Genomic DNA, 27,314 nt, shown 5'->3' with positions numbered 1-27,314 from the left:
AAACTTAGAATGACTACAAAAATCTGTAATGATCTGGCCCTTACTTACCAATCAGTCACTTCTCTCTCCACTCCATATCATCTCATGCTACTACTAGTTCTAGAAGTCCTCTGTATATGGCCTTCCCTTTGACTGAAATGGCCTTCAAACAGCTCCATATTATTAGTTACATGAACTACTACTTAGTGTTTCAAAGCTCAAGCTCGAGCAATGTTTTCTCTGTGAAGCTCTCCTTGTCCTTATTCCAAAGGCTAATCATTCCTACTCCTGAGTAACTATAATACCTTGAATATATTTATTTTATTATATTTCTGACATTTCATTGCAAGTATTTGTTTACATATTTACTTTCCCCTGATACACTATAAAATCCATTTATCTTTGGAGCCTAGAAAAATACCCAATATTGAAAGGAACAATAAATGTTTATTAAATGAATGTGAATAATGGTTGTTTGAAAAACTAGAAAAAGTAAGCTATCCAGTTGTCAGCCATAATCAAATGATTTCCTCCTCTTTTACCTTTTATCAATGATACAAAATATTACATAAGTCTAGTCAGTGTTTATTATGTATTTCAGGATACTGTACACCCTTTTGTGGAAGTTTCCTTTCAACACATTGTATACCAAACACATATTGCAAGTGGATCTCATCCATCTTGGAATGAAGAAATTAAAGTAGATTTTATGTAAGTTGGATTCTGTTTTTTCCTCAGCTTCTTAAAAAAGAGCAATAATAAAATTATTTTCTTGAGCCATTTATTGAAAATAATTATTGAGGTGGGCTTTATTTTTTAAGCTTTTAAATTATGAAATATTTTTTAGGGAAATATTAGTATACATAATATATATGAAAAAATAAATTCTGAGGAAAAATAACAAAATATATACCTGTGTATCTACCATCCACCTTAAAAAATAGGATATTACCAATATTTTGAAGGCCCTTCTGTGCCAGTACCTAATTGTATCCCCTCTCTTGTCCCCCAAAGGTAATAAACAGGAATTTATGTTATTGTCTCCTCTTTTTGTTTAATGATTTTACATTTATTCTTAATTATATGTTATTTACTTGTGGATGCTTTTTGACTATATAAATTGAATCATCTTTTGCAGTCTTGTTTATTTACTTTTAATTATTTTGAGAGATTCATCATGTTGTACTTGCAGTGTCTCCTTTTTCCCTTCTTCCCTCCTCCTTTCCTCCCTCCTTGCTTCCTCCTGCCTTTCTTCCTTCCTTTGCACTTCTATATAGTATTTCACTGTTACTAAAATGCCATAATTTATTTATATCTTCTCCTGTTGATGCACATTTGGCTTGGTTTAATGTTTTACTACTGCAAATAAAGTTGCTCTGAACATTCTTGTACTTGTGTTCTGAAGCACACATACAAGAGTTTCTTTTTAAAACAGTATCTCTCACTTTTTTGTGCATTGAAATCACCTGCATCGCTTCTTAAACCATTGCTGGGTCCATATCCATAGTTTCTAAATCAGTATGTCTGGGATAGGGCCTCATAATTCCATTCCTAACAAGTCTGCACACTTTGGAAATCTCTTGCCTAGGATGTATATCCAGGAGTAGAATTGCTGGGTTATAGTTAAATTCAGCTTCAACATTATTAGATAATGTCAAACTGGTTTCTAGGGATTATACTGATAGAGACTCTGATACCAGTATTTTGAGAGAACATTCACATAACTTTTATTATAGTATATTGTTACAATTGTTCTATTTTATAACTATTGTTAATTTCTTACCATGTCTAATTTATAAGTTAAACTTTATCAGAAGCATGGATGTATAGGAAAAAACAAAGTATATATGGAGTTTGGTACTATCCATAGTTTCATGCACCCATCAGGGCTCTTGAAACGTATCCCTTGCAGATAAGGGGCGACTACTGTATGAGAAACTATCAACCACATCCATTATCAAAGCCCTCTCTTTTTCTGATGCCCTTTCTGCCTTCTGCTGCCCATCTTGTTCAGCTCCCTCAGTTTCTGGAGATCCTGTGGTTCCTGATTATTTGCATGGTTCCTCGACGGCATCACTCTGGCATTTTAACTTCTGAATTTCTCCTCATTCTGGAATGCCAGCCTCTTGGTCTCCTGGATGCTGGGCTTATTGTGTTGCTTTTTTCTCCAGCATCTGTGTTCTTGACCTTGGCTTTATGTGAATGGAACCAAATTCCCAGGATGAAATGATCTGTTTATTCCCTTCAACCTCCAGCCACTCTCTTTACTGCAAGACTGTATAAACGAGGTCCTGGCTATAGGTTCTGATCAGGAAGCTTCTTAGTCATTCAGTCACTTTCCAAACTAACAACTTTGAGGGCCCTGATGCGAGCTGTGGGAATATGGAAACCCCAAACAACAGTACTTTCCCCCGTCCTTCCTCACTAAAGAGCTTGGACAGAATCCCCACACTCTAATACCTATCCCACTGAAGGAAATTGTCTGTATTATATGACCACATTCACATCCCAGCCACCACTCCTCTAGACCCTAACCAGGATTTGCAAGAAGAGAGAGAGAGACACTGTTGATGCCATTATTTTAACTTGGGAGGAAAAACCAAATAGACCAGTATACCTTGGAATTTTGTTAATTTAGATGCTGTGGATATTTCAGCTATTAGCAGAAATGAAGTCTGTTTTTCCAGATTCAGCACCGGTTCAATTATATTTTCAGAGTCTTTGGCCAGAGTTCTTAAAAGATATCTGAGTTATTTGCCTGTCCATTTGGACCTTGTGCTTCTTGATTTGCCTGTTCTCTGATATTTGCTTACCTGACCTTTTTACTCTTTGAAGGGGTAGGGGAATATTGATTGAAAGAGAAATGTATGACGTTGAGTAATTCGTGTATAAAATGTATTTGGTTAAAGGTTTGTAAAAGTATAAAATGTAGTTAGGTGTGTGGAAATATTTGGTATATTAATTCAGACATTAGAATTGGAAGAAATATGCTTTAATTATTTGAATAAAGTATAAAATAAATGAATTAAGGAAAACATAATATATTCAATAAGATAAATAAACTTATAAGCGAACAAAAGAGAAGATGGCTGTAGAATATTTGCATTCTTGCAGTTATAGCAGTGAGATAAGCCAACACATTTAGATTATAACCAAGTGGATAAGAGGGTTCAGCTAAGGCAGAACCATTCAGCTGCCAGTTTTTGTTGCTTCAGATACATGAGCTCAAGGGGGTATGTATAGCTCAGTGGTAAAGCGTTTGACTACAGATACATGAGCTCTGTTCTTTTCTCCACGTGACATTTTAGTGAATAAAAACCACATGCAAATGGATAGATAATAATAAATAAATGGTAAATAGTAATTAGCCTTGTGAGTTGTACTTTGGAGGGGAAATTTTGGTGAAATCTGAGGAAAGTTTTAGAATACAAAATGCGAGATAATGCCAGACTTGAAAGATTTAAGAGCTATACTAAGTTGACACACTCAAAACTGTCTGGAGAATGACAGTTAATCATTTTTCCTGCTAGCATAGTGTTGTAAATATACATTGCCTCCTTTTCCTGTCTTAGGACATTGTAACATGAAAGGGAACTCCTGAAGGAGCAGGGTAGAGAAGTCAGCTTTTCACTTAGAAGTATAAGGAATTGTTCTACTCAAAATTCAACTTAAAATTTTTCTCTAACTCAACTAACATTTTTCAGTTGTAAATGGCTGTAGGTCTCAGAAAGTTACACAAAACATTGAAGATCCTTTGAAATAGTATTTGCTTCCTTAAGCAACAAGCTTCAACAAATAATGTTAGTAGCAGTTGATACAGTGAAAAGAGCCTTTAGAGTCCGTCAGAATTGGGGTCAGAATAGGGCTCTGTTATTCTAAGCAAGTTATTTAACTTCTCTGAGCAGTTAGAAGTTTGATATGCTAGCTGGAGCTGGGAGTGGAAGTTCATTGCTTGTGATACACTGCACTTTTCTTTCACCTACCTCCAAATATTTATCTTATAAGTAAGCCATCAGGAGACAGCTTGCAAAATTAAATGCACTCCAGTATCCCAATATCTGGTTGGAGATTATAAACGTGGGAAAGAGAATAAGCTCCATGGTTAAGCAGTCATATGTTTTAACTGAGAGCAGAATGGCAGTTTAACTATAGGTGTGAACTAGCAGAAACTAGCAGAATTTAAGATTGTTGGAAAATCGTAATGTGCGAAACTCCCGATAATATATTTGGAGTGGATGGCTGTAGTAAAAGCCTTTCTGCTTGATATTTAAACATTTTTTATTTTTCATGTAAATTACCTGAAGAGAGATATAAAAGAAATTATTGCAAAGCACATACTAGCTTTAATGAAAGATAGCAATTGTCTTCAAAGCACGTCGGTTTTTCTTAGCTTACAATTTATTAAAGAAAAAAACACACGTAACTGTATAATCCTTTATGAATAATGCTTTCTAAAATAAATTAATTGGCTAAATATATTTTTCTTATTTACAGCTCACCAGGCAATGATTATAGTCTGTCAAGCTTATCTAAAATAACAGATAATATATATATCAATATTTTTGATGAAATGATTATTGAAAAACAAGAGGTACAGTAGAATAATTATAATAACCAGTGTTGAAATAATTCCAAGGTCAGACTGAATGAAGTTCTATCTAGTAATGTATTTATAAGTTTGCTTTTAGATGCAATATCTATTTCCAATATTTTTTAAAAGGATTTGGGGCAATGTGAAACTAAATCACACATATACCAAGTCAGTGCAAAAATAACATATCATAAACAGGTATCATACAAGGTGAGGTGGCATAAATATAGCAAGAATTTAGGAGAAGTAGGTTGAACTTTACGTTTAAATGTGTGCTTCCTAGTAGCCAAGACAGAAAGATGTCAAAAATCGGTTATATATTTTTCATTGTCAAAAGAAAGAAAATATGTTATTTCTACAAAGAGAGCAAATTATTCCTACAACTAAAACCCAATTCTATTCAATCAATTTTTTAAATTACTGAATATCTTCCTCATAGATGTATGAAAGTTCCTAACACAATATCTAGTGCCGTATTAAGCTCTGAAATAAATGTTAGTTTCCTTCCTACTGAACTTGGCGTTAAAAGAATGAAGATATATATATATATATACATGATACTGAGCTCGAAAAGAGAGAATGTGCCCTTCCTCCACCTTTTTGTTCTATTGGGCCCTCAGAGGATTGGATGACTTCAACCCACACTGGTAAAGGCTGATCATTTTCACTCAGTCTACTGATCTGAGTGTTAATATCTTCAGTAATAGCCTCACAGACAAGCCCAGAAATAATGTTTTGCCAGCTATCTGGGCATCTCTTAGCTCAGTCAAGTTTCTTCTCTTTGAATGTCATCATCATTTCAACATATGTCACGGTCATTTAACATCTTAAAATGTTAATGATGGTGATGTTTTGGGGGTTGTGTTAAGGTAATTTTCATTCTTTATATTCTTTAGTGTATTTTCAAAGTCACACTGAGTATATCTTCTATAATGGAAATATATACATTAGAAATGTAAAAAGCCGTACATATGTCATAAACTCCACAATGTGTCATTATTTTGCTTTAGGTTGTTATAACTTTTACAAAATTAAAAAGCAAATAAACTTTCTTTTTACCCTTTGGCTTCTTTTAAAAAGAAGAATACATTTTTTATACTTACATACTGAAATTACTTACTGTGAAATTATTCATAAGATGATAAAAAGTAAGTAATAGAAAAATTATTTTAATAGGATCACTGTTGCAAGAGCTGCAGAGGTCATTCATATGCAAGAAAGAATTGGCTTGGATCCATTATCTTCCCTTTCTCTGCTCTTCTGCAACAATCTGAGGTAACAGAAAATGATTCTTCACTAATTATTCTAAGGTTTTACCTCTGGCTAGTACAAACACTTGTCTTTGAATCAGATTCTGTGATTGGCAGGTTGCTGATCAGTTGAAATGACCCTGTTTTTGTTTGCCACTGGGGTGTTGGAGTGTTTGAAGGTTTTACGTGGCTCTGAACTGGAGACACCCACAAATTTCCTCTGTTTAGAGTGTTCATTGATAAAGAATAGGACAGTTAGACTTAGTTCTTAAAGCAACACTTACATTTGCATATATTAGTTTTATAGGACCAGAGTCACAAATGTTCTGATTAATAATGTTGCTTTGTACACTACAGCATGGAGAAGGCAATTAGTGACTCTATGGCATCTTACTACACTGATAGATAGTGACTGCAATAGAGGGGGTGAGGACTTGATAATATGGGCGAATGTTGAAACAACAATGTTGTTCATGTGAAACCTTTATAAGATTGTTTATCAATGATACTTTAATAACAAAAAATAATGTTGCTTTGTAACCATGGGTTCCAGGAGTTTAAGCTCCTCAACATTCTTTATTGATAATGGTCAGACTGATTATTAGTACCTGTTTCTGTGATCCCTCAGAGGGCTCTGATGTTGGACTGTGTAGCAAGAATATGCCTACGTGACCAGCAAAATACAAAACCTCCAGCCTAGTCTCCATTTTGAGCTTCATTACTTACCTACAGATACAGAAGATTCAGAAATGAGTTTTTTTTACCTCAAGGAGTTCACTGTTCATAGAAGAAAACACTGTGAGAACATACATAGTAGGGACTGCCTTGCTCTTCTTGGTTTGGAGGGAGAGTAAGGAAGGTGTTCAAAGGGGCTGGGTGTGTGTAAGAAGAGAATGAAGACAATGGAATGTCAAGGAAGTATTTACAGAAGACATCACTTTTGAATCAATTCCCTAAAGATGAGTTCGTCAAACAACGAAGGCATTTGACAGAAGAAATTAGTTGTGTATTAGTACTGCATTAGGCTGTATTGCCACAGAAAACCTAACAGTGGCTTGTGTAAGGGGTCTAAATTTCACCTAAATAAAGTCTAGATGCCTGTACAGCAGCTCAAGAAAATCAAGGATCCAAGGTACTTTTGTCTTTCTGTTCCACTCTCCTTATCATGTGGCTGTAATCCTCATACTTGTACACTGTTCACTGCACCTCCCGTCTCATATTCATGTTGCAGAGAGGAGGCAGGATGAAGCAAGAAGGGTCAGTGCCTGCATAAGGAGAACAAACACTTCCCCAGGAAACCTGGCAGACTCCTTATTTGTATTTGTGTGACTAAGCCACTACATGTCTATCATGTTGCCACCTGAAACTACTGGTAAAAAAGGAGGAGAGAATGGATATTAGGACTGAGAGTAGAAATGTCTGCATAATAATTCCTGTGGATGTTTCTCAGTCTCAGGCCAGACTCTAGGATAGAGAGATAGTTAAGAATGTGAGCATCATAGATGGACAAATCTGGATTGTAATCCTGTCTCTACTACTCATTAGTTGTGTGATTTTGCACAAATTTCTTAAATTCTGGACCTCAGTTTTTGTATCTATAAAATGGAGATAAGAGAAGCATCTCCTTCATGAATGATATGATTTACATTAAGCATTTGGCACAGTGCCCTGCACATAGTAACTGGTCAATAACTATTAGCTATTTTTAGTAGTTTCTATTATAGTAAATTAGCTCCTCCCTCCAAACACACATGCATACACACAAGATCCCTCCTCTATGGACTTACTAGGTTCTTCTTGCTGTACATTTTTCTCTATTTCTAGACAAATAGAAATATAATATATATATATAAATATAATATATATAATATTGCTGTAATGTGGTCTTTTAACATCTTCTCTGAGCCTGAATTAGATTTTTTAAGAACTTTTATCACTCTGGCACAGTAATGTGCTTTCTCATTTCATCCTTTTCTTACTCCTGTCCTCTCCACATAGTACATAGTAGATAGGGACGCATGGTGTCAATTCACTATGAAAATCTGGTCATCCTTCTGTATGTACCTACTAGTAGAACCAGCAGGGACCTATGTAAGGCTTCTTCCTACTATGGAGAAGACTGAGATGGACTATACTATATTTGACTGATGTTTATTTTCATAGTGCAGAATCTACTATATTGATATATTCTTTCAGATTAGTGGAACGTTTCAAGTAAATATTCCACCAATTTTGCTTGGGTATACTTGGAGTAAGACTTACATGTCTCCTGAAGAAGATTTTAATGGGCAGAACTTAAAAGAAAGTACCTTCTTAAAAATTTTTGCTACCATTGAGCCTCAAATATCATATGTCACCTATAATTCAGAACTAGACAAGGTAGGTTTTACATTGAATTATTTTTATATACACTATCAAAAGTATAAACTATTTAAAAAACTAGTAATAATTTCAAAGCTGACAAAAAATGAACATTGGTTATTGATATTTTCCTGTGGGAATAATATAGTACAATGTTGAAATATTTCAAACTTGATTCTAGTTTTCAGATGAAACAGACATTTTGCAGAGGGCACAGATTTTTAAAAAAAATTGTAAAGGATTGTTCCCCAAACGAAGAATCACAACTACTGTTTTTAATGATGAAGGGATACAAATCTTAGTAACAAGATATATCAAGGCATTAAACCCACCTCAGCAACTCCTGAATATATTTCTTCATGATTCTAATGCAACACTTGTAAGTTATATTTTATTTAGTAGCTTTCTGGAGATACAATTCACAAACCATATGATCTACCCAATTAAAGTGTACAATTCAATAGTTCTTAGTATTTTCACAGAGTTGTGCAACTAACACTATAAGTTTTAGAACATTTCATCACTCCAAATTTATATTTTTCTTGCTTACTTTTAAAGTATTAATTCTGAGCATTACTTTCTTACTAAACTTGTTTTACCTTCAAAGACAGTTTCCTGAGAGAGAGGCCATTTATGTTGCAAGGTGTCCCCCTAAGCCCAAGATGAAGAAAGCATTTCTTCCTGATCCCCTTCACTTCTGCCCACTTGGATTAGAGAGTCACTGTTGCTACAGCAGTTCATGTGACTAAATGAGCTTCACAACTTTTCTACCAAACTTTGAAAAATGACTCAGAAAATTTTTTTTGACTTCTAGGCAAGATAGAAAGTTATGTTCCTAAAGGGACTGTGTCTTTCTTAGGATTGTTTCTTGCAGGACTGCTTCTCTGTTGTATGTGGGAAAGAAGAAACCATATTGTGCTCAGTAAATTGTCAACCTAATCCTTCCCACTCATCCCTATGTGACTTTGTGCATATTTATTTACCAAGCTGACAAAAGAGACATATACTCAAAATTTAATTTCATATAAAATTAAGTTATTCATTATGGACTCAGAAGAAGACTTTGAGAAAGGAAAATATGAAATCAGAATTGTCTCTCCTTAAAAAAAAAAGCTTTGATTAAAGGGCATCTGTGAAAAATCCCTTACACCTTTTGTTTACTCAGGTTTCATTGAGTCAATTAACTCTCTTCAGGATATTTATATTATGTATCTATATTATAGAGCTCCCTTAGCTGATTCTTTAAGGTAAAATTAAAGGTCCTAATTTAAGTTGCCTTTTGCTACCCTTTGCTCTTCCACCATGTGTTTCTTCTTGCCTATGTTTCCTGACTCCCAAAGTCCAAGGAGATAGTAATGCTCTCAGATTTATTTCAGAGATGATCTTTGTCTTTTTAAATATATATATATATACCCTAGCTTATTTGCTTATCAAGAATTGAGAATCATGTTTAATTAATTGCAAAGTCAGAAACGTGATCAATGTAGGACATAATAGTACACAAATGGTGGCTATTATAAGTCAATGAAAATGTTAGTGAACTTTCCATGTTAACTCATTGCTTATTTATTTGTGTCTGTTTCTCATTTCCTACTTTAGTCTGAGTCCTTTTCTCCAGCTCTATAGGAGGAGCAATACACAGTATAACTTACGTTGTTTGAGAAAGCAGGCTGCACCAGTATTTCCTGCTGCAGCAACTTATGACAAGCTTATGTTAACAAAAATAATTCTAGTAGATTTTAACTTAAAAACGAATCAAACTTTTCTATTTTTATATATCTTTTTTCAATTTATTAACAGTTATATTTTAAGTATATATGTAATGTTTCATGTTTAAATTTTTAAATTTACTACAATGAAATGCAGTGATTTATAATGAAATGTAATGTTTTAGAGGCACACTCCAGCATCAGGCCAGCTTGGGCTTAAACCTAAATGACCCATGTATTGTGTTAGCTGTGTGACCCTGGGGAAATTATCTTAGCACTCTAAGCTTGTCACCCATTCTGTAAAACAAAAATAATAGTAGTATGTATTTCATAGGCTTTTAGGATACACTAAATGTGATGATAATGCATGTAAAGCACTGTGCGTAGGTATGGGCATATAGTATGCATTTAATAAATGTTAGTTAATATTATTCTAGGACCTCATTGCTCGCTTTGTATCTTTGATTCCTATTATGCTCGATACACTGGATGAAAATGATGGTTTTGATATATGGATGACATCAGAGGTAACAAATTACATTTTTAAAAACTTTCTAGGCTTATTCCAGCTCTCAACAAATTACATTTTATAATTATTCACTTTTTATAATTCTTACTTGCTCTTCTTTTAAAGAAACCTTTTTAAGAAATATGCACTTACATAGTGATTTACCTTGTAAACTTTGAAAGCATTTTATAATTTAGTACATCATTTTCAGCTGTATAACAAGGAGCAAAAATATTATTCAACATTGTAAGTGGTAGTTCATGGATATTTTGCTTCAGCAGGAATTCTGGGAGTACAATGATACGACACTCTCCAAAGAGAAATATGCCTTGTCACTATAGAGCTGGTCAGACCTTAAAGTCTAGAGCAAATACCACCACTTCCCAGAAGCTTTCCCCGGTCTCCCCGCATCTGAATAAAGAGTTTAAAGAGCAGTGTTCTTCCTTAGCACTTTGATTAAAGTTCTCTTTAGACTGGTTTCCAATTAAAAAATACAGGCCCCAAGCAATATTTGAGACATATTTATACTAAAAAAATTACCTGAAATTTAGATTTAACTGCACATCCTATTTTTATCCTGAATCTGGCAACCCTAATTAGAGCACTTCTTCTATTCCACCTTAAATTACATTTAGGTGCATACACGTTGACCCCACACCCATACTCTGTACATGTACATCCCAAATTTAATTTCCTTAGAAGGAAGAGGCAGGATGAATTTTATATTCATCACTTATACACTGCTTTAAATTCAGCAAGCATTCAATAAATATTTTTAATTGAGAAATCTAGATGGAAGCCTAAGGAAAGGGATACTTTCTATCTGGAACTGATAATCCTGGCACTTATCTAGGATGGTTTAGAGGCTAGATTTGAGATGAAATGGATTTAGAGGGCACAGAGCTAACTCAATAGGTCAGCTGCCCTGCCTTCTACTAAGTGCAACAAGGGAGATATAAATGTGTGGTTCTAATGATTCAGAGATTTTAATCTGGTAGAACTCAAAGTGGTATCATTAAGTCTAGGCTCTTCTGAGAGACTCTGAACTAAACAGAATGTGTTCAGGTATATTAGAACAATGAAAGACAGCATTTAACATAGGTAAAAAATAACCATTCAGGCAAAAACAGTTGACCCTTGAACAATGAAGGGGTTAGGAACACCAACCCACACACAGCTGAAAATCCATGTATAACTTTTGACTCCCCCCAAAACTTATCAGCTAGTAGCCTACTATTGACTGGAAGCCTTACTGGTAATATAAACAGTCAACACATGTTTTGTATCTTACATATATTATATACTGTATTCTCTCAATGAAGTGAGCTAGAGGAAAGAATATGGTTTTTCAAATTGTCACAAGTCAACTAAAATTTTTTCCAATATACTTACTGAAGAAAATCCATGTGTAAGTTCAAACCCATGTTGTTCAAGGGTGAACTATACTAGTACTTCCCTCCCCACAATCCAAACAGTACCTGTAACCAAGTGGTCACTACAGGCAGGGATTCCTCTTAGCAAATATCTTCTCATTGCCCTGAACACTTTGGTCATGGGATTCCTGTGAGTATGTGATTAATTAGATTGTTACAAGTTATTTTCTCCTACCTAAAATACATTCTTCAGGGAAAAATAAACCTTTGTTGAAATCCTACTGAACCACATAATAAGCTGTGTAACCTAGGTTACTTAGCTTCTTTTTACCTCTATTTCTTTATCTGTGTCATACAGGGATTTTGAAAGGATAACATATGCAAGGCATCTGGAACTCAATATGTCAGTTACCTAATGTCTTCTATTGCCTCCCTCCTCCTCTTGTGAAATTCAGTTGCGGAAACCTCCTTGACCTTACATTGAAAACTACTCATATTTTGCCCTTTACTCTTCTGTTCATACCTTTCTTTCAGAGGAGCCACTTTACCATTCTGCCTAATAACCTCCAGCCCTCACCATCATGTTCAGCTAGTGTGTACTGATGTGGCCAGATCCATCTAAAACATTGACATGCTTCTACTAGTTGTTAAATGGGCACTGCCAAGAGTTCCTGAGCTCCCCCATCTCCAGTCTCCCTGGCCATCACAGTCCTGTTCTAGGACTATAAGTAACTGCAAAGCACATGTCCCGTCTCAATGGTGCAGCTGCTACTCAGCAACAACACATTATTGCCATATGAACATTTGGGACCATATGTATCGTTAGATCTCTTGATTTTTCAAGAGAAGCAAGAAATCCAGAGTTTTATATGATACCTCACAGTTCTAAAAGCATCCTGGGACCCAAGAAAACACACGTATAGACTAGAACTGATAGGGAAAAATTTACAAGGATAGCAGTCTAGTCCAAGTGGCTCCCGCCTGCATCTCAGCAAAAACATCAAAACACTACCTTAATTCCCACTCTGCCAGGCACTCACTCCCTAAGCTCACTCCTTAAACTTACTCCTCCCCTTGCTTGCTTGCTGTGCACATAGAAATGTTGCAGTTAAAGAAGCAGAAAGATATATACTGCTCCCCTTGCCTTTGTTCAGGGCTCAGACCTTGGGAGATTACTCCTCTCTGAGCTCGCCAGTGTAAAATTAAAACCTCAACACTCCAAGACCTCTGAGTGTCGCTTGGTTCTTCCATCAGCAATCCAGTCCAGGTTTTTCAGGTTTTTCTGCAACATGGCTAGGTCACAGACCACCAGGCTGCCACCTCTGCTGTGCTTTTTCTTTCTTGCTACAACTGCTTTACTAGGTACCCTACATTTGATTACATGCAGCCCAGCTGTGTTCAGCTCTTCCAGTTAAGGAAGTTCCAGTTTCTCTTCTGGATTGGGCTGTAACTCAGATTTCTTCCTCTCTTTGAGTTGAGAGCACTGTATTGGTACAGAACAGAATGTAGCTCAATTGACCAAAGCATCCCTTCCTCCAAAAACACTATGTGATTTCCTCCCAGATGAGCTTCCTAAAAATATCAGTCTGTATGTCACCGTTTGCCTGGAGCAGTTTAATATTTATCCTAGACACAAATACCCCATTTTGGATGATAAATTATTTGATCAGTCACACAGTATCTACATTAGTTGTCCCATAATAAAGGTAACCCCTATGTTTCAAGTTAATTTTCTCTCCTAATGGCCTGGTGCTTTATCAGGCCAAAGGTGTCAGAGTTTTCAGCTTTGCAGACATCTTAGCCACCTGGCAAAAATATGTGTGTTTGAAACTGGAGGGAGTAATGGCGCTCTAAATCTGTTGTACTTGCAAAACTTAATTTTCTCTTCTTTTTCATTTCGTCCTTGTTCCTTTTGTTTTGCCTTAGCGCTGCCTCAGTTTGGCTATTGGAAATAAGGAGGAGCATGCCATACTTCTCTGTAATTTCTTTCTGTATTTTGGAAAGAAGGCTTTGGTCCTCCTGGGAACCTCAATGTTGGAAGTAAGTGCTGAAATAATATTTAAATAGTGTAAGCAAAACTGATCAGTTTTCAGTTGCAAATTTAAGATGTCAACCCCATCTCCATCTTTTCGCAAGCTAATTAGAGAATTTCATGGCAAACAATTAAGAGGATAATGTTGGTTCATCAAAATGTCTTCAATGTAATGAATGGCTTCCTTTGTTTTTGTTTGTAATATAGTACTAATAATAGTACTACTTCCTGGATACCTACAAATATTAAATTGCATTGTAAATATGTGACAGGATGGCACTGGTTCCTGGCAAATAATAAATAGTGGTGTTGGAGTAACAATTACAGTAGTTGTAGTGATTCTTAAACATCATCACCACCAACACCTTTATATGTTTCTAATATTATATTTTAAGATCCTTAGGAAATATTTCCCCATGTTCTCCATTGTTCAGCTTTTTTTTAAACAATTTTTTTCATTAAGGAATTATTGATATACACTCTTATGAAGGTTTCACATGAAAACAATGTGGTTACTACATTGACCATTGACCAATATTATTGAGTCCCCCCCAAACCCCATTGCAGTCACTGTCCATTAGTGCAGTAAGATGCCACAGAGTCACTACTTGTCTTCTCTGTGCTACACTGTATTCCCTGTGATCCCTCACACCATGTGTACTAATCATAATATCTCTCAATCCCCTTGCCTCACCCTCCCCACCCACCATCCCACACCCCTCCCCTTTGGTAACCACTAGACCCTTCTTGGAGTTTGTGAGGCTGCTGCTGTTTTGTTCCTTGAGTTCTGCTTCACTGTTATACTCCACAAATGAGGGAAATCATTTGGTACTTGTCTTTCTCTGCCTGGCTTATTTCACTGAGCATAATACCCTCTAGCTCCATCCATGTTGTTGCAAATGATAGGATTTGTCTCTTTCTTATGGCTGAATAGTATTCTGTTGTGTATATGTACCACATCTTCTTTATCCATTCATCTACTAATGGACACTTAGGTTGCTTCCATTTCTTGGCTACTGTAAATAGTGCTGTGATAAACATAAGGGTGCATATGTCTTTTCAAACTGGGTTGCAGCATTTTTAGGGTAAATTCCTAAAAGTGGAATTCCTGGGTCAAATGGTATTTCTATATTTAGTTTTTTGATGAACCTCCATACTGCTTTCCACAATGGTTGAACTAATTTACATTCCCACCAGCAGTGTAGGAGGGTTCCCCTTTCTCCGCATCCTCTCCAGCATTTGTTGTTCTTAGTCTTTTCAATGCTGGCCATCCTAACTGGTGTGAGGTGATATCTCATTGTGGTTTTATTTTGCATTTCTCTGATGATTAGTGATGTGGAGAACCTTTTCACATGCCTGTTGGCCATGTGAATGTCACCTTCAGAGAAGTTTCTGTTCAGATTCTCTGCCCATTTTTTTTTTGAGAGGGCATCTCTCATATTTATTGATCAAATGGTTGTTAACAACAATAAAATTCTGTATAGGGGAGTCAATGCTTAATGCACAATCATTAATCCATCTCAAGCCTAATTCTCGTCAGTCTCCAATCTTCTGAATCATAATGAACAAGTTCTTACATGGTGAACGAATTCTTACATAGTGAATAAGTTCTTACATGGTGAACAGTACAAGGGCATTCATCACAGAAACTTTTGGTTTTGATCTCGCATTATGAACTATAAACAATCAGGTCAAATATGAATATTCGTTTGATTTTTATACTTGATTTATATGTGGATCCCACATTTCTCCCTTTATTATTATTATTATTTTTATTTTTAATAAAATGCTGAAGTGGTAGGTAGATGCAAGATAAAGGTAGAAAACATAGTTTAGTGCTGTAAGAGAGCAATTGTAGATGATCATGTGTGTGCCTGTAGACTATGTGCTAATCCGAGATAGACAAGGGCAGTAAAACATCCATGGATGCAGAAGCTTTCTCTCAAAACAGGGGACGGGAGGGGGTGGTGAGGTTCTAAGCTTCACCACTGTTGTTCCCCAATTTCTCACCTGATGGCCCCCCTGCGACTGTGCCTGTCTTAGGTTGTTCCTCCCTTGAGAAATTTTACCCGTCTCTGGCTAACCAGTCATCTTCCGGGGCCATACAGGGAGATGTAAAATTGGTAAGTGAGAGAGAAGCCATATTGTTTGAAAAGGTTAGCTTTTTACTTCTTTGCAAATTTATGCCCTGTGGCTTCTCTGCCCAGCACTTGTCTCGAGGTATCTTTACCACATGGAGGAATTATGATACTCGGTAAATTTGATATGAGGCACGAATTCTATTTAAAGGTTATAATTAGGAAGGAAGAAGAAAAGCTATAGAGGTAGCAAATGGAAGGAAACATGGGAGGATTGATTATTTCTTTGACATATCTTCTTGTAGAGTAACTTAAGCATATATAGGTTTTAAACTACTAACTAAATTGTGTAACCATATTAACATAATAGGAATATGGTGACATAAAAAAAGCAAATCTATAATTACCAGCCATCTCCAGTGAAGCCAAGAAAACCATTTAGGCACCCTAGGCATTTGTGAAAATTTGTCTATGATATGATGGATATTGTCCAACTGTACTTGAACAGTCTGAGAGAAATCAGACAAATTAAAGCAACCCATTTCTGGGATCTGTTCACATCCCATATGTTCTTTTAACCGTAGATAGTCTATAGTCGTAAGATTTTGGAGCGCTACAACTTGCACCCCTCCCAACTCCTGGTTGAGTTCCAACAGTACAGATCCAGTCAAATTCATTGTCTCACTTTATGCACATGCCAGCCTAGACATCTCCCTCCTCATTACAATGGCAAGTACAGGAAACGGTGGGATGGACGCAGCCACAACCGCAGCATCGCCCGGATCCCTGTGGAGGCTTTTTGATGATCATCCCCCGGCACGAGTCCTCCAGAGAGTGCTGATGCCAGAGGCTCCTCCTCATATCGTATCTTAGTTCATTTTCTGGGTATCCAAGCTAGGCCTTGATCTTCTGCATAAAAACAAACAAACCCTTTGCCCACACTTTGACATGCCCTCTATACCACTGTGTAGAACTCATTGGAGGTCACCACACAGGAACTGCTTTTTTTTTTTTTTAAGAGAAAGGAATATTATCAGAAAAGAGTACCTTCATAGCCGATCATCTGACACCCTTTAGGTGATCAAAAATTAAGGATATTTAAAGCATGCGTTAATCTGTGATTTACCAATAGTTTTATCCTATCAAGGAGTAATCCACCTTTTCTTTCTTTCTTTCTTTTTTTTTTTTATTCTTTAATCTACACTTAAATGAAGAATACTGTTTACTATGCTCTCCCCTATACCAGGTCCCCCCTAAAAACCACATTACAGTCACTGTCCATCAGCATAGCAAAATGTTGTAGAATCACTACTTGTCCTCTCTGTGTTGTACAGCTCTCCCCTTTCTCCCTCACCCCCCTATGCATGCTAATCTTAATACCCCCTTTTTTCTCCCCCCCATCCCTCCCTGCCCACCCATCCTCCCCAGTTCCTTTCCCTTTGGTACCTGTTAGTCCATTTTTGGGTTCTGTAATTCCACTGCTGTTTTGTTCCTTCAGTTTTTCCTTTGTTCTTATACTCCTCAGATGAGTGAAATCATTTGGTATTTCTCTTTCTCCGCTTGGCTTATTTTGCTGAGCATAATGCTCTCCAGTTCCATCCATGTTGCTGCAAATGGTAGGATTTTCCCTCTTCTTATGGCTGAGTAGTATTCCATTGTGTATATGTACCACATCTTCTTTATCCATTCATCTACCGATGGACATTTAGGTTGCTTCCAATTCTTGGCTATTGTAAATAGTGCTGCGATAGACATAGGGGTGCATCTGTCTTTCTCAAACTTGATTGCTGCGTTCTTAGGGTAAATTCCTAGGAGTGGAATTCCTGGGTCAAATGGTAGGTCTGTTTTGAGCATTTTGATGAACCTCCATACTGCTTTCCACAATGGTTGAACTAATTTACATTCCCACCAGCAGTGTAGGAGGGTTCCCCTTTCTCCACAGCCTCGCCAACATTTGTTGTTGTTTGTCTTTTGGATGGCAGCCATCCTTACTGGTGTGAGGTGATACCTCATTGTAGTTTTAATTTGCATTTCTCTGATAATTAGCGATGTGGAGCATCTTTTCATGTGTCTGTTGGCCATCTGTATTTCTTTTTTAGAGAACTGTCTGTTCAGTTCCTCTGCCCATTTTTAATTGGGTTATTTGTTTTTTGTTTGTTGAGGCATGTGAACTCTTTACATATTCTGGACGTCAAGCCTTTATCGGATCTGTCATTTTCAAATATATTCTCCCATACTGTAGGGTTCCTTTTTGTTCTATTGATGGTGTCTTTTGCTGTACAGAAGCTTTTCAGCTTAATGTAGTCCCACTTGCTCATTTTTGCTGTTGTTTTCCTTGCCCGGGGAGATATGTTCAAGAAGAGGCTGCTCATATTTATGTCTAACACGTTTCTGCCTATGTTTTTTTCCAAGAGTTTAATGGTTTCATAACTTACATTCAGGTCTTTGATCCATTTTGAGTTTACTTTTGTACATGGGGTTAGACAATGGTCCAGTTTCATTCTCCTACATGTAGCTGTCCAGTTTTGCCAGCACCATCTGTTGAAGAGACTGTCATTTTGCCATTGTATGTCCATGGCTCCTTTATCAAATATTAATTGACCATATATGTTTGGGTTAATTTCTGGAGTCTCTAATCTGTTCCACTGGTCTGTGGCTCTGTTCTTGTGACAGTACCAAATTGTCTTGATTACTATGGCTTTGTAGTAGAGCTTGAAGTTGGGGAGTGAGATCCCCCCTACTTTATTCTTCTTTTTCAGGATTGTTTTGGCTATTCGGGGTCTTTGGTGTTTCCATACGAATTTTTTTGAATTATTTGCTCCACTTCATTGAAGAATGTTGCTGGTAATTTGATAGGGATTGCATCAAATCTGTATATTGCTTTGGACAGGATGGCCATTCTGACAATATTAATTCTTCCTAGCCAGGAGCATGGGATGAGTTTCCCTTTGTTAGTGTCCCCTTTAATTTCTCTTAAGAGTGTCTTGTAGTTTTCAGAGTATAGGTCTTCACTTCTTTGGTTAAGTTTATTCCTAGGTATTTTATTATTTTTAATGCAATTGTGAATGGAACTGTTTTCCTGATTTTTCTTTCTATTGGTTCATTGTTAGTGTATAGGAAAGCTACAGATTTCTGTGTGTTAATTTTGTATCCTGCAACTTTGCCATATTCCGATATCAGTTCTAGTAGTTTTGGAGTGGAGTCTTTAGGGTTTTTTATGTACAATATCATATCATCTGCAAATAGCGACAGTTTAACTTCTTCTTTACCAATCTGGATTCCTTGTATTTCTTTGTTTTGTCTGATTGCCGTGGCTAGGACCTCCAGTACTATGTTAAATAACAGTGGGGAGAGTAGGCATCCCTGTCTAGTTCCCGATCTCAGAGGAAATGCTTTCAGCTTCTCACTGTTTAGTATAATGTTGGCTGTGGGTTTATCATATATGGCCTTTATTATGTTGAGGTACTTGCCCTCTATTCCCATTTTGCTGAGATTTTTTATCATGAATGGATGTTGAATTTTGTCAAATGCTTTTTCAGCATCTATGGAGATGATCATGTGGTTTTTGTCTTTCTTTTTGTTGATGTGGTGGATGATGTTAATGGATTTTCGAATGTTGTACCATCCTTGCATCCCTGGGATGAATCCCACTTGGTCATGGTGTATGATCCTTTTGATATACTGTTGAATTCTGTTTGCTAATATTTATTGAGTATTTTTGCATCTACATTCATCAGGGATATTGGTCTGTAATTTTCTTTTTTGGTGGGGTCTCTTCCTGGTTTTGGTATTAGGGTGATGTTGGCTTCATATAATTAAGTTTTTGGAAAACTTTAAGCAGAATGGGTATTATGTCTTCTCTGTGTGTCTGATAAAATTCTGAGGTAAATCCGTCTGGCCCCGGGGTTTTGTTCTTGGGTAGTTTTTTGATTACCGTTTCAATTTCTTTGCTCGTTATTGGTTTGCTTAACTTTTGTGTTTCTTCCTTGGTCAGTCTTGGGAGGTTGTATTTTTCTAGGAAGTTGTCCATTTCTTCTAGGTTTTCCAGCTTGTTGGCATATAGGTTTTCATAGTAGTCTTTAATTATTCTTTGTATTTCTGTGGAGCCTGTCGTGATTTTTCCATTCTCATTTCTGATTATGTTGATGTGTGTTGATTCTCTTTTTTCTCTTAATAAGTTTGGCTAGAGGCTTATCTATTTTGTTTATTTTCTCAAAGAACCAGCTCTTGGTTTTGTTGATTTTTGCTATTGTTTTATTCTTCTCAATTTTGTTTATTTCTTCTCTGATCTTTATTATGTCCCTCCTTCTGCTGACTTTAGGCCTCATTTGTTCTTCTTTTTCCAGTTTCGGTAATTGTGATGTTAGACTATTCATTTGGGATTGTTCTTCCTTCTTCAAGTGTGCCTGGATCGCTATATACTTTCCTCTTAGGGCTGCTTTTGCTGCATCCCACAGAAGTTGGGGCTTTGTGTTGTTGTTGTCATTTGTTTCTATATTTTCCTTGATCTCTATTTTGATTTGTTCATTGATCCATTGATTATTTTGAAGCATATTGTTAAGCCTCCATGTGTTTGTGAGCCTTTTTGTTTTCTTTGTAGAATTTATTTCTAGCTTTATACCCTTGTGGTCTGAAAAATTGGTTGGTAGAATTTCAGTATTTTGGAATTTACTGAGGCTCTTTTTGTGAGCTAGTATGTGGTCTATTCTGGAGAATGTTCCATGCGCACTTGAGAAGAATGTATATCCTTTTGCTTTTGGATGTAGAGTTCTATAGATGTCTATTAGGTCCATCTGTTCTAGTGTGTTGTTCAGTACCTGTGTGTCTTTACTTATTTTCTGCCCGGTGGATCTATCCTTTGGGGTGAGTGGTGTATTGAAGTCTAAAATGAATGCATTGCAGTCTATTTCCCTCTTTAGTTCTGTTAGTATTTGTTTCACATATGCTGGTGCTCCTGTGTTGGGTGCATATATATTTAGAATGGCTATATCCTCTTATTAGACTGAGCCCTTTATCATTATGTAGTGTCCTTCTTTATCTCTTGTAACTTTCTTTGTTTTGAAGTCTATTTTGTCTGATATTAGTACTGCAACCCCTGCTTTCTTCTCACTGTTGTTTGCCTGAAATATGTTTTTCCATCCCTTAACTTTTAGTCTGTGTATGTCTTTGGGTTTGAGGTTAGTTTCTTGTAAGCAGCATATAGATGGGTATTGCTTTTTTATCCATTGTATTACTCTGTGTCTTTTGATTGGTGCATTAAGTCCATTTACATTTAGGGTGACTATTGAGAGATATGTACTTATTGCTATTGCAGGCTTTAGATTCGTGGTTACCAAACGTTCAAGGTTAGCTTCTTTAGTATCTTACTGCCTAACTTAGCTCGCTTATTGAGCTGTTATATACAGTGTCTGGAGATTCTTTTCTTCTCTCCCTTCTTATTCCTCCTCCTCCATTCTTCATATGTTGTGTGTTTTGTTGTGTGCTCTTTTAAGGAGTGCTCCCATCTAGAGCAGTCCCTGTAAGAAGCCCTGTAGAGGTGGTTTGTGGGAAACAAATTCCCTCAGCTTTTGCTTGTCTGGGAATTGTTTCATCCTGCCATCATATTTAAATGATAGTCATGCTGGATACAGTATCCTTGGTTCAAGGCCCTTCTGTTTCATTGTATTAAATATATCATGCCATTCTCTTCTGGCCTGTAGGGTTTCTGTCAAGAAGTCTGATGTTAGTCTGATGGGTTTTCCTTTATAGGTGACCTTTTTCTCTCTAGCTGCCTTTAAAACTCTTTCCTTGTCCTCTATCCTTGCCATTTTAATTATTATGTGTCTTGGTGTTGTCCTCCTTGGATCCTTTCTGTTGGGGGTTCTGTGTATTTCAGTGGCCGGTTCAATTATTTCCTCCCCCAGTTTGGGGAAGTTTTCTGCAATTATTTCTTCAAAGAGACTTTCTGTCCCTTTTCCTCTCTCTTCTTCTTCTGGTACCCCTATAATACAGATATTATTCCTTTTGGATTGGTCACATATTTCTCTTAGTATTGTTTCAATCTTGGAGATCCTTTTATCTCTCTCTATGTCAGCTTCTATACGTTTCTGTTCTCTGGTTTCTATTCCTTCAATGGCCTCTTGCATCTTATCCTTTCTGCTTATAAATCTTTCCAGGGTTTGTTTCACTTCTGTGATCTCCTTCCTGACATCTGTGATCTCCCTCCGGACTTCATCCCATTGCTCTTGCATTTTTCTCTGCATCTCATCCCATTGCTCTTGCATTTTTGTCTGCGTCTCTGTCAGCATGTTCATGATTTTTATTTTGAATTCTTTTTCAGGAAGACTGGTTAGGTCTGTCTCTTTCTCAGGTGTTGTCTCTGTGATCTTTGTCTGCCTGTAGTTTTGCCTTTTCATGGTGATAGAGATAGTTTGCAGAGTTGGTACGAGTGACAACTGGAAGAGCTTTCCTTCTTATTGGTTTGTGGCCTTCCTCTCCTGAGAGAATAGCGACCTCTAGTGGCTTGTGCTTGGCAGCTTTGCGCAGACAGGGCTTCTGCTTCCTGCCAGGCTGCTATGGAGTTTATCTCCGCTGTTGGTGTGGGCGTGGCTTGGCTGGGGCTGCTCCTCCAAAATGGTGGAGCCCTGTTGGAGGGGGAGTGGCCAGAGGCTATTTATCTCCGTAAGGGGCCTCTGTGCTCCCTGCTGCCCAGGAGGTTAGAGTGCCCAGAGATCCCCAGATTCCCTGCCTCTGAGTTAAGTGTCCTGTCCTGCCCCTTTAAGACTTCCAAAAAGCACTCTCCAAACCAAAACAACAACAGCAACAATGAAAGAAAAAATAAAAAAAAAAATTAATTAATTAATTAATTTTTTTAAAAAAGTGAAAAATGTGCCATTGTCTTTGTCCTCGTGCACCGGTCTCAGGCACCCGCTCACCGGTCTTGCTGCCCTGTTTCCCTAGTATTGGGGTCGCTGTCCCTTTAAGGCTTCCAAAAAGCACTCACCATGAAAAAAAAAAAAACCTTTCCTGTTTCTTTGTTCTCCAGCGTTGGACTCAGGCACCCGCTCACCAGTCCTGCCGCCCTGTTTCCCTAGTATCCAGGACCCCACGCATGCACTGTGTCTGTGCTCTGGTCCAGAATGCTGGGGCTGGATGTTCAGCAGTCCTGGGCTCCCTAACTCTCCTTGCTGATTCCTCTCCACACGCCGGGAACTGGTGGGAGGGGCGCTCAGGTTCCGTGAGGCACTGTTCTCACAGGTGTGGATGTGGTCTGGATGTTGTCCTGTGTCCTCTGGTCTCTATTTTAGGAAGAGTTGTCTTTGTTATATTTTCATGGATAAATGTGGTTTTGGGAGGAGATTTCCACTGCTCTACTCACGCCACCATCCTGGCTCCCCTCTCTGCCCATTTTTTAATTGGGGTATTTGTTTTTTGGGTGCTGAGGTGTGTGAGTTCTTTATGTATTTTGAATGTTAACCCCTTATTGTATGTTAATCCCATATTGTAGAATGCCTTTCTGTTCAGATGGTGTCCTTTGCTGTACAGAAGCTTTTTAGCATAATGTAGTACCATTTGTTCATTTTTCATTTGGTTTCCCGTGCCTGAAGAGATGTGTTCAGGAAAAAGTTGCTCATGTTTATATTCAAGAGGTTTTTGCCTCTGTTTTCTTCCAGGACTTTTATGGTTTCATGACTTACATTCAGGTCTTTGATCAATTTTTAGTTTACTTTTGTGTATGGAGTTAAACAATAATCCAGTTTCATTCTTTACATGTAGCTGCCCAGTTTTGTCAACACCATTTATTGTAGAGGCTGTCATTTCCCCATTGTATATCCATGTCTCTTTTATCGTATATTAATTGGCCATATATGTATGGGTTTTTATCTGTATTCTCCATTCTGTTCCATTGATCTATGGGTCCATTCTTGTGCCAGTACCAAATTGTCTTGATTACTGTAGCTTTGTAGTAGGGCTTGAAGTGAGGGAGCGTAATCTCCCCAGCTTTGTTCTTCCTTCTTAGGATTGCTTTGGCTATTCGGGGTCTTTTGTGGTTCCATATGAATTTTAGAACTATTTGCTCTAGTTCATTGAAGAATGCTGATTGTATTTTGATAGGGATTGCATTGAATCTGTAGATTGCTTTAGGCAGGATGGCTATTTTGACAATATTAATTCTTCCTATCCATGAGCACGGGATGTATTTCCATTTATTGATATCTTTTTAAATTTCTCTTATGAGTGTCTTATAGTTTTTAGGGAGTAAGTCTTTCACTTCCTTTGTTAGGTTTATTCCTATGCATTTTATTCTTTTTGATGCAATGGTGAATGGAATTGTTTTCCTAATTTCTCTTCCGACTAGTTCATCGCTAGTGTATAGGAATGCAACAGATTTCTGTGTATTAATTTTGTATCCTGCAACTTTGCTGAATTCAGATATTAGATGTATTAGTTTTGGGGTGGATTCTTTAGGGTTTTTTATATACAATATCATGTCATATGCAAACAGTGACAGTTTGACTTCTTCTCTACCAATATAGATGTCTTTTATTTCTTTGTGTTGTCTGATTGCCATGGCTAGGCCCTCCAGAACTATGTTGAAGAAAAGTGGGGACAGTGGGAATTCTTGTCTTATTCCTGATCTTAAAGGAAAAGCTTTCAGCTTATCATGCTTAAGTATAATGTAGGCTGTCATATATATGGGTTTGTCATATATGGCCTTTATAATGTTGAGGTACTTGCCCTCTGTACCCATTTTGTTGAAAGTTTTTATCATGAATGAATGTTGAATTTTTTCAAATGCTTTTTTGGCATCTGTGGATATGATCATGTGGTTTTAATCCTTCTTTTATTTGATGTGGTGTATGATGTTGATGGATTTTTGAATATTGTATCATCCTTGCATCCCTGGAATAAATCCTCCTTTATCATGATGGATGAGCTTTTTGATATATTTTTGAATTTGGTTTGCTAATATTTTGTTGAGTATTTTTATATCTATGTTCATCAGGGATATTGGTCTGTAATTTTCTTTCTTGTGGTGTCTTTGCCTGTTTTGGTATTAGAGTGATGCTGCCCTTGTAGAGTGAGTTTGTGAGTATTCCCTCCCCTTCTACCTTTTGGAGAACTTTAAGGAGGATGGGTATTAGGACTTCACTAAATGTTTGATAAAATTCAGCAGTGAAACCATCTGCTACAGGGATTTTGTTCTTAGGTAGTTTTTTGATTACCAGTTCAATTTCCTTGCTTGTAATTGGTCTATTCAGATTTTCTGTTTCCTCCTGAGTCAGCCTTGGAAGATGGTATTTTTCTAGAAATTTATCCATTTCTTCTAGGTTATCCAGTTTGTTAGCATATAATGTTTCATAGTATACTCTCATAATTCTTTGTATTTCTGTGGTGTCTGTAATGATTTTTCCTTTCTCATTTCTGATTATGTTTATGTGTGCAGACTCTCTTTTTTTTTTTTTATAACTCTTGCTAGGTGTTTCTCTATTTCGGTAATTTTCTCAAAGAACCAACTCCTGCTTTCATTGATTCTTTCTATTGTTTTATTCTTCTCAATTTTATTTATTTCTGCTCTAATCTTCACTGTTTCCCTCTACTGACTTTGGGCCTCATTTGTTCATCTTTTTCTAGTTTTGTTAGTTGTGAGTTTATACTGTTCATATGGGATTGTTCTTCTTTCCTGAGGTAGGTCTGTATTGCAATATATTTCCCTCTTAACATGGCCTTCCCTGTGTCCCACAGATTTTTTGGTGTTGAATTATTGTTGTCATTTGTCTCCATGTATTGCTTGGTCTCTGTTTTTATTTGGTTATTGATCCATTGGTTATTTAGGAGCATGTTGTTAAGCCTCCATGTGTTTGTGTGATTTTTTGTTTTGTTTGCATAATTTATTTCTAGTTTCATGTCTTTGTGGGCTGAGAAGCTGGTTGGTACAATTTCAGTCTTTTTGAATTTGCTGAGGCTCTTTTTGTGAACTAGTATATGATCTATCCTTAAAAATGTTCCATGTGCATTTGAGAAGAATGTATATCCTCCTGCTTTTTGTTGGAGTGTTCTGTAGATGTCTGTTAGTTCCATCTCTTCTAATGTGTTGTTCAGTGTCTCTGTCTCTTTACTTATTTTCTCTCTGGTTGATCTATCCTTTGGAGTGAGTGGAGTGTTGGAGTCTCCTAAAATGAATGTATTGCATTCTATTATCCCCCTTCAATTCTGTTAGTATTTGTTTCACATATGTAGGTGCTCCAGTGTTGGGTGCATAGATATTTATAACAGTTATATCCTCTTGTTGGACTGACCCTTATTATTATGTAATGTCCTTTGTGTCCTGTGACTTTCTTTGTTTTGAAGTCTGTTTTGTCTGATAGAAATACTACAACTCCTGCTTTTTTTCCCCTATTAGTTGCATGAAATGTCTTTTTCCATCCCTTCACTTTTAGTCTGTGTATGTCTTTGGATTTGAAGTGAGTCTCTTACAGCAGCATATAGACAGGTCTTGTTATTTTATCAATTCAGTGACTCTATGACTTTTGATTGGTGCACTCAGACCATTTACATTTAGGGTAATTATCAATAGGGATGTACTTATTGCCATTGCAGGCTTAATATTCGTGGTTACCAAAGGTTCAAGGGTAACTTCCTTACTATTTAAGAGTCTAACTTAACTCACTTAGTATGCTATTACAAACACAATCTCAAGGTTCTTTTCTTTTCTCTCCTTTTTTTTCTTCCTCCATTCTTTATATATGAGGTATCATATTCTGTACTTTTTATCTAACCCTTGACTGACTTTGTGGGTAGTTGATTTGATTTTGCATCTGCTTAGTAATTAATTGTTGTACTTTCTTTACTGTGGTTTTATTTCCTCTGGTGACACCTATTTAGCCTTAGGAAAACATCCATCTCTAGAAGTCCCTCCAAAATACACTGTGGGGATGGTTTGTGGGAGGTAAATTCTCCTGAATTTGGCTTATCTGGAAATTGTTTAGTCTCTCCTTCTCCTTCAAATTTAAATGATAACCTTGCTGGGTAGAGGATTCTTGGTTCAAGGCCCTTCTGCTTCATGGCATTAAATATATCATGCCACTCCCTTCTGGCCTGTGAGGTTTCTGCTGAGAAATCTGATGATAGCCTGATGGGTTTTCCTTTGTATGTGATCTCTTTTCCCTCTCTGGCTGCTTTTTTTTTTCAGAGTGCATCTCTCATATTTATTGATCAAATGGTTGTTAACAACAATAAAATTCTGTATAGGGGACTCAATGCACAGTCATTAATCAGCCCCAAGCCTATTTCTCAACAGTCTCCAATCTTCTGAAGCATAACGAACAAATTCTTACATAGTGAATAAGTTCTTAGATGGTAAACAGTGCAAGGGCAGTCATATCAGAGAAACTTTCGGTTTTGATCATGCATCATGAACTATAAACAATCAAGCCAGATATGATTATTCGT

At 36.9% G+C, this 27,314-nt stretch overlaps 1 protein-coding gene across 1 annotated transcript in view; it reads left to right on the top strand.

Moving 5' to 3' along the window:
- Positions 1 to 366: 366 nt before the first annotated feature.
- Positions 367 to 27,314, top strand: part of CC2D2B (coiled-coil and C2 domain containing 2B) — a 48,139-nt gene continuing 21,191 nt past the window's right edge. Inside the window, exons 1-6 of the mRNA XM_073241674.1 lie at positions 367 to 690; positions 4,474 to 4,570; positions 5,747 to 5,845; positions 8,363 to 8,560; positions 10,328 to 10,417; positions 13,698 to 13,811. Of these exons, the coding sequence (XP_073097775.1) occupies positions 4,550 to 4,570; positions 5,747 to 5,845; positions 8,363 to 8,560; positions 10,328 to 10,417; positions 13,698 to 13,811 (522 nt within the window). The 5' untranslated portion in view covers positions 367 to 690; positions 4,474 to 4,549. The remainder of the gene's footprint in view (positions 691 to 4,473; positions 4,571 to 5,746; positions 5,846 to 8,362; positions 8,561 to 10,327; positions 10,418 to 13,697; positions 13,812 to 27,314) is intronic.

The sequence above is a fragment of the Manis javanica genome, chromosome 7 (genome assembly GCF_040802235.1).
Source record: "Manis javanica isolate MJ-LG chromosome 7, MJ_LKY, whole genome shotgun sequence".
Classification (NCBI taxonomy): Eukaryota; Metazoa; Chordata; class Mammalia; order Pholidota; family Manidae; genus Manis; species Manis javanica.
This window is presented reverse-complemented; position numbering and strand designations above follow the sequence as displayed.